This window comes from Berghia stephanieae, chromosome 9 (assembly GCF_034508935.2).
Source record: "Berghia stephanieae isolate SIO BIC M18660-M18661 chromosome 9, UCSD_Bste_1.3, whole genome shotgun sequence".
Taxonomy (NCBI): Eukaryota; Metazoa; Mollusca; class Gastropoda; order Nudibranchia; family Aeolidiidae; genus Berghia; species Berghia stephanieae.
The window spans coordinates 30,184,162-30,193,046 of record NC_088368.1 but is presented as its reverse complement, the minus strand read 5'-3'; the positions used below and the strand labels follow the sequence as shown (position 1 = coordinate 30,193,046).

General features: G+C 32.6%; 1 protein-coding gene across 1 annotated transcript in view; it reads right to left on the bottom strand.

Moving 5' to 3' along the window:
* Nucleotides 1-974: 974 nt before the first annotated feature.
* LOC144980031 (golgin subfamily A member 2-like) overlaps nucleotides 975-8,885 on the bottom strand; it is a 40,123-nt gene continuing 32,212 nt past the window's right edge. The window contains exon 22 of the mRNA XM_078927491.1: nucleotides 975-7,705. Coding sequence (XP_078783617.1) covers nucleotides 7,339-7,705 — 367 coding nt within the window. The 3' untranslated portion in view covers nucleotides 975-7,338. The remainder of the gene's footprint in view (nucleotides 7,706-8,885) is intronic.

The window sequence follows — 8,885 nt, the reverse complement described above, 5'->3', positions numbered from 1 at the left end:
AAGACAACCTAAACTAAAAATAAAATTTTAAAATTGTCTTCCACCACCCTTTTAATTCCACATTATATACATATGTATATATCAGTAACCGTAATATATTATATGTATAGTATATCACAAAATATACAATAAGAGGGGGTGATAGGGTGTGCAGAAGAAATAAAGAACTAACCAAATCAAAATTATAGATAAACAAAAAAGAGGTTTAAATATTATAATAAACAAAAAATATAACCTAAAAATTAATTTATCCTAAACAGAAATGAATATACAAAGACAATAGAATAACATTATTTCATATTCATTGCGAGCATGTGATATTCATACTTACAATCTACATATCTCCCATTCACTTATTCAATCGATTCTCTTGTCATGCATTTACCGTTCAATCATATTCATTTATTCATTCATTCATTTTTAACCAATCAATCCTTTGTTCACAATTATGATTCACTACCTCAATCTGCCAATCAAAATGTTGAAATTAAATTCAGAATATAATGACCACATTTATTAAAGGTTGCCGGTTTATGCTTTTGTTTTTGTTTGTTTTGTTTTTTTTTAAAGATTTTGTTGCTTTTGGGGTTTTTTTGGGAGGGTTTATTTATTTATTTATTTTTGTGTGTGTGTTTTTGTTGGTATAGGTTTGTTTTTGTTTTTTTTGTGTTTTTTTTGTGTTTTTTTTCTGTTTTGTTTTTTGTTTTTTTGGAAGGGGGGGGGGGTTTTTGGTGTTGTTCAAAAGTAGACTGTATAATTTTAAAAAACAAGGTGGTTAATACCAACATATTACCAGATTGAAGCAAGTTGAAGCCGTGGGTCACAAATCCATCACAACTTTCAACCTATAGCAATACATACTTATATTAAATCCATACATAAATTATTCATCAATGTACCAGCAAATCAAACACCAGCTCACTCTTATCACTTGGTAACTGGAAAAACGTAGGAGATAATAAATGGTGACACCGTTTGTTTTGTTTTGTTTTTTTAACCAACGACCATCACAATTAAATCCATAACACAGCATGTCTTTATAAGAAAAAAATAAATTTTATTTAAAAAACAGACAGAAAATTCAATTGGTCCATTCTTAAAAAAAAACAAAAACAATATATATATGGAAAGGATCTGCGTAAATTTTATTTTTTACAATTATTTTTTCTTTTTTTACGCCATTCATTTTAATCTCCTGTAATTTGGATTAAATCGACTTTTCAGTCGCGTGAAATATTAACCTTTGTTTGCAAGGGTCTGGATAGGTCACTAGTCTAGGACAAGGTGACTTGCTCAAGGCCACACAACGAAGCGGGTAGTCGAACTCTGTACCTTTTGGGGAAGAAGCAAAGACCGTACCGCAGAGCCACGCTGCCCCTGTATCATCATTCTCTTTGTCTTTTTGCATGACCTGGCAGTGCAGCATAGCAATGTTTATATAATAATATTTTGATGATTTGTATATTTCTAACTATAAGTATGATGAAAATTTATGAATCAGTGAAACTGTACTCTTTGAATACGTTGAAAAGATATAACATATGACACCATCACTGTACATTCATTCTCTCACAGATACAAACCATTACATTTTAATTGGATCCTCCTATACATCCAGGGAAAAAAAGAAAAGGGTAAGCTTAAGAAAATCAGAAATGTGACCTGCTATCTCAAAGCGGTAATATGTCAGGATGGACTAGGTACAGGAAATCGAATTTATAGCCACAAATATGAAGTAAAGTAAAAAAAACAAAAAACGTAGTCTTTCAGAGCCATGAGGCCCACAGAGTCAGAGTTTATCATAGTTTCTATAGCATGAAACGGACAATAGCAATCACTTGCTACCCTTTGGATAGGACACTAGTCTATCGCAAAGTACTTTCCACCAGGTCTAAGAGACCCAGCTACAAATTCACTGCTGGGTAGACAGGGGGATAAGAAAGAAAAATCTCAACTGCACCTGGGATCGATCTTGGTCCCTCTGTATATGAAGCGAGTGCTCTACCAACTGAGCTATCGGGACTCAAATATGAAAATTGGAGTCAATTTCTTTTCTTTATTTTGGAGAATAGATACAATTTCTTACATTGCCAAAGACACAAAGTTTATATTTCGCAACAACATTTTGATTATAAATTCACTCTTACTGGTCTTATTTCATCTTGACATTCATTATACTGTTTTGAGGCAGTGAGTCATGAATGAAAGAACACAATCAAATTTGATTTAAAATTCATAATCACTCTCTGCCAATACTAAGCTTCTAGAAGCTGTGGACTGTAAAAAGTTCTATACAAAAATGAGTATAACAGCATAAAAAAAAATAACAAAATACCAGACATAGACATTTCGGGCTCAAAACCCTTCTTCAGCCAAAAACAAAAACAGTAAAACGTTAACTACATCACATATTAAAATGAAGTATTAACACTTTAACTGCTCTTGTTATTAGCTGAAGATTAATTTTGAGCCCGAAATGTTTTGTGTTTGGTATTTTATTGTTTTTTGAAGCTGATTTATTAATTTTTGTACACTACTTATCACGTTCACTTTCTGCAGTCGGTGATGATGACAGAATTATCCATTACCCACTCAATCCGGTCTTGCATCGGAGGTGAAGCGGATGTCAAAGAGAATTAAGGTAAAATGATCAGAAATTTTAGGATTTTGCACTCTATAAATTTATGTACATTCTCCTCGGTATAAAATTTCAGATCTTAACTCAAGTCTCGTATATTTTCCAATAAGTTCCATTTTCTGGACCTAAAACATCCCGACATAACATCGTTTCAAAACGGTGGGTCATATTTGTTCACAGCCATTCATTTTGGTGATTAATACACATTAGTATATTATCATAACAACACAACGTAGATAAACAATGGAAACCAGAGGATCATATAACCCCTTTATATATTATTACATCATATTCTTCGCCACAGCAGTAAGCACAAAAAATGTTAAATACAGTGCAATCCTGATAAAGGCAACACCGTTGGACCAGAAAGATTGGTAGACTTTAAGCAATGTTACCTTTATCCATCATTATAAAACTCTTAGATAAAGAACAGAAAATTATGAACCGACAAGAGGTGTTGACTTTAAGCAGAGATTGACTTTAAGAGTGTTGACTTTGTGCGGATTCCACTGTATTTTATTTAGGGAGATTTACAGCACTTGGCAATGTCATTTCAGAGCCAGAGAAAGGAAGACAAAGGAAGTTGACTGGACATTTAAAAATATAGAGTTTATATTCCAAGAAGAAGTAAGTCAAAGGAGAATAGTTCCAACAGGAGAACACAGAAAAAAAAAATAATCCAAAGAGCAATCTATACACGCGTCAAGAAGATTTGAGACCATTTAAAGTCCCATCCAGACACAGGTTGAAAATTCCTACCATAAAGGACCTACTTCAATCATAAAAAAAGATTAGCATAGATATAGAGAAGAGAAGATGATGAATAATTTGTTTTTAAGGGTTTTACGGCGCTTGCAACACATTAAGGTCATATCAGCGCCAGTAAAAAGGAAGAAAATGGGATAGTAAAAAGTTCTAGAATTACAATTAAAGCACAAATGAAAAGGTGAGACAAAGGGGAATTGGTTCAAATAGGGAACAGAAGTAGATTCATTCCAAGAGCACACTGTCAAAGTACTTAGTTTGATATCACCTAAAAGTCTCATCCAGACACAAGCACAGGTCCCAACTAAGAGGAATACACTCAAATGTTTACAAATGATATCATATAATATGTTAACTAAACATAATACAATGCATAACAGAGAGATGATTTACAAGGAAAAAAATATAATCTCCCAAAACTATAACTATACATTCGACTGTTTCCCTCCCAGCCAAGGAACTCCAGCCAAGGCCAGGACAAAACCAAGTAATCTCATTCCAAGACAACGACACGAAACAATTGGAAAATGGGTTGGGGGGATAGAAGACACAGCATGTACCTCCCTGCCCACCATAGGAGGTAAGGATCCCCACCCAGAAGATGATGAATAAGGTAGCAAAAAAAAAAATAATAATAATAATAATATACGAAACAAATGTTTATTTTCCTATCAGTGGTAGATCACAACCAGAGCTAGGCTAAACCAAGTACCTACCGAATTGTCTCATTCAAAGACAACAAAAAAATCCCCCCCAAAAAGTTGAGTGTTTGTATGTGAGTAAAGAGTGTGCTAGCTCAGAGTGGAACTCGAACCCTGAACCATCTGGTCCAAAGGAGAGTGTCATACCACAAGACCACTATGCGGCACAAAATAGACAATATCATTCTGATTGCCAAGACTGTATTTGATCAACCAAGCACAAATGATGTATGCATTTTAATCAAGTAATACATAATCAGAACTCCCAAAAATACCAGTCAAGGCTTACAGAAGCCGTTTAATGAAAAATGCATTCTTAATAATGAAACTTTTTTTTAAAAGCTGTGATCGTAATAACTTATCTAAATGAATCGAAAAACTTGTAAATCATTTATTCTAAAACCCAACAAACAAGTAAAATATCCCAGTAACGACATGGGCAAAATCAAAATGGTCTTATTCTAGAAGAGAAACACAAAGTCATAAACAAAGGAAATATGATATCGGGGGGATGGAATAGGCAGCAAAGGTAAACCAATATATATAAAGTTGTCCATATCCCTCAACACCAACCACATTTCAAAGTTCACATTTTTTAAATGGGTGGGCAGTGAATGAAGATTTTATATTCACATTGCAATGAGATAGGAAACAACAATACACATCCAATACTGAAAGACAGTGGGTCATCTTGGAGTGATAGTCAATGACACCATCATTCTAAGCTTTCAAATTCTTTTTTTCCTATGTTGGCCCCAACACCTACATTGATATACAATGACAAAACTTCCTTCTCGTTTTGGCAAAAACAATTTTACCCCAAAATTCGATAGATTATGAAAACCCTCAAAAACTTTAAACTTCCTCTTATCTGATCCAAAATTTTAAAAATTGTTAAACCTAAGACGTCTTTTGAAATCTTTAGAAATCGAAATTTTTTTTAGCAAAATGGAAGTCATCTTGGTCTACATAAAGTAAAACGTTTCAGTCCAAAACGAAGAAAAGGTGATTTTGTCAGAGTACAGCAAATACAAGTATGTCTGATTTTAATTTTCGAAATAAGTGACGAAGACAGATAAATCTCATTGTCTGTGTGATCTCCAATAACCTTCCATTTTTTACGACAGGGTCAGATTTTTAATTAATTCATACAAGGGTCAATTGCTACCAAAATTAAATACATTTTTTCAAAACAAGTCTGTAACTAAAGAAAAAAATAATAAAAAGGGGAAATGAGTGGGGAGGGGGTAAAGGAGTGGCGGAGGCTTTGATATTGTTCGAGATTGTCTCAATAAAGAAATAATAATAATAATAATAATAATGCTGTGGCAAATTACCTATTCCATTAAAACACATCCAATATCTCTACAACATTGTCTTATTTCTTAAAAAGAAACTCTTGATTAAATGACTGATTCTATTATATATCATAATAATATCTTATCAAGAAAATCAAAATACAAACATTTATTAGGATAGTTTTTGTTGAGATTAGTGAGACTGTGTGCGACTAATACTAAATGATCTGGTGATTTACCATGTGCAATAATGAAATACTTATAATTCCCCTAAGAATCTGAATATTCACCAAGACTTTCAGGTCTATAATTGACAACCTTACTACTACACAAGAAGAATGAGTATCATATTATCACACACAAAAAAACCCAAGAAAACGAAAGAAATATTTGTGTGGTGGTCTGAGAAAAGAAGCAGGATGTCCAACAGGCTGTTTTTAAGAAAATCACAAAAGACTAGGACAAATTGTCAACTTTTCCATTTGCATATTTAGTGCTCTTTGCTTTCAATGGTAATTGATGGACCTTCTCACGACTACATTAAATAAATAAAAAAAGAAGAGAAAGTCAATTTAAAGCAATTTTCTCAAGGGTTTTGTATTTTTCCATGTTTTTAACTTGTGTAGATAGTGTTTGTAAATTTGGTCTTAATTAATTAAGATATTCCAAACATTTCAACTGTGTTTACTCAGGAGAAAATGTTTCCTGTATTTATCTTATCAGCTCAAAACAAAGAAAATCCTCCATGTGGCATCTCTTCCCATATGATAAATTTCACTTGGAATCTCATAATGAAAAAAAATCTGGATGGTCTAGAGTGAAGAAAAGAGTACAAATGAGTACTTTGTGCTTATTCCAAAATGGTTTGAATGGTCGGCTTGAAGGACATAGTAAGTGAACTGTTCTACAATATAAAATAGTTTTGACAAAGTTACCAGGACGCCATTTTAAAGCATATCAGACTTGTCTTTAATTTTAATCTTTAAAAGATCGCTCTCATTTTTAAAGACCATAAAGTTGATCACGAATCACTGACAATGAGCGAAACTTGGCTTGAGAGAAAGTGAAAATATATGAATTTGTTTTTATTACATAGGATAGCGACTTGTCCTTACAAAAGTCCAAATTATCATGAAATGATCAATTTAAATGAAAAATAACTCTCCATCTTGCTTTTGTTCAAACCAATTAGTTGGCTCATCAGAGTGGAGTTGTATTTTTCCTCCACAATTGGTTCATAGCAGTTGATGTTTCCCATTTCATCTCTCAAACAATTTGAAAAGTGGGCATAACTTAGCTTTTACAAAATTCAATTTGATTCTGTTTAAATAAATAAATAAATAAATAAATACATGTGTTATTTCTCTTCCATATCTGTTCCTTGATGTAAGAATTCATAATTTGGTAAACTTCCCACATCCAAACACTGACAATGCAAATTATGTTGAGTAGAATTTTCAAAGTTGCATTTATGTGGTGAGCTAAGAAAACTGTGCACATTTCACTGGAATGGCTTTTGAGATAAGAAAGATTAATGCTGGCCATTCTATAAAAATTGAGATTTTTGTCCATATTGCTTTATTTTACAGTCTTATGTTTACTTTAATATTTAATTATTGTCTCAACTACAAATATTTCATTACGTTTTTCTTTATCACTATATCAAATCTGCTAGACCATGTAAAATTTATCTTTTCAACTAGTTTTCCTCTCTTATATGGTTTTCCTGCACTCCACAACTAAAATTGTGATTTCACAGAAATTGAATAGAATACAAATTTCAGGGATGATGGTAAAATGAAAGTAAAAACTATTTTCAATTTCATTTTCCCAATAAAACATGCATTAATTTCCCTGCTCACCATAGACTTTATACACAGCAATATTGCGAAATGGTTCAAAGTAAAGGTAAAGCACATTGATTGACTGTTCTATGTTATACAATCTGAACAGCCCCTTTGCAAAATTTACAGGGTAAAAAGTTCCTGTCGATCAAAGGCACTTGCTCTACTAGGTGTGAATGACCCAATTCCGTAAGGAGGGAAAGAATCTTATGGGCTGTTTTACCCTCCGTCACATCCGCACCTCCCTTATGGGCCCCTTGTTGTTGTTGGTGATGGTATTGGTCTGATTTGCTGTCACTGCGATGACGAGAATGATGATGATGATTATGATGACTGTGATGGTGGTGTTGATGAGGATGGTGTTGATGATGGGGTTGGGGGTTTTCACTGTTTTGATGATGTTGATGTGGTTCAGATTTTTCATTGTCCGAGTGAGGATGACCATTGAACATAGAGAAGCTGAAGAAAGAGAGCGAGAGAGAGAAAAATTAAAACATGTGTCATTTGTGTCTTTTAAATTTGATATTCATAAAACATGTATGTATTAACAAAATATCATCAAACCACCCCCTCCCCCCTCCCCACTTCCATAAACTTTGATGTTAATAGGCAAAGACAATTAGTAATCTTGTTATCAAAGCAAATAGCGATGACATTTTCATTTTTTTAAAACTAAGTAGGCTTGCCTCAGATAATTATTATTGGAGCACCAACTCTCTTTAAAGAGTACCTTTAAATAAAGCATTTAGGCACAGCTATCACACCCAATGTACTTTACAATGATGCTAGCAGACCTGAAATTTTTATGTCAATTTTTAGTAATTTGACAAGGAAATTATCAATTTCTGAAATCGTATATACGAACAACCACAAATTGACATTGATGTCACTCTAACATTACATCGCCATGCGCTGTAGAAATGCTATATTATTATTATTATTATTATTATCATCATCATGTAGTAGTAGTAGTAGTAGTAGTAGTAGTAGTAGTAGTAGTAGTAGTAGTAGTAGTAGTAGTAGTAGTAGTAGTAGTAGTAGTAGTAGTAGTTCTTCTTCTTCTTATCATTATTATTATTATTATTATTATTATTATTATTATTATTATTATTATTATTATTATTATTATTATTATTATTATTATTATTATTATTTTTATCATCATTATTATTTAAGTATTCCTGAGAATTTAAAATTCGTAATTTTCCATAAAATTTCGTAATTGGCCATGAAATTTGTCTAAAATTCGTAAAATTACTCAAATTCGTAAGATTCGGCAGGTATGAAATCATATAAAACAAAATTTCCATTTTACACAGTTCAAGTCACTTGTTCAGAATCCTTTTTGTATTATTCCTACTTTGCTTTTAGCCAGAAAACTCATTCACACTTGTATGGTCATGTGTGTAAAATGTCTTACATACATAAGGCAACAACACAGGGTCAGAGTTTTGGGATAATCACCGTCCATAAGATCAAGGATGGTCTGATTGTTTAACCCTCTCCTTACCAGCACTTTTCAGAATTTTCACACCCAACACAAAAACAGTCATTTCTTACTCAAACAGAAAAGCACCAAGCACATTCTACTCATAAATATTGTTCGACAATAAGAGCTCTATGACAGAATGTCAAGTTT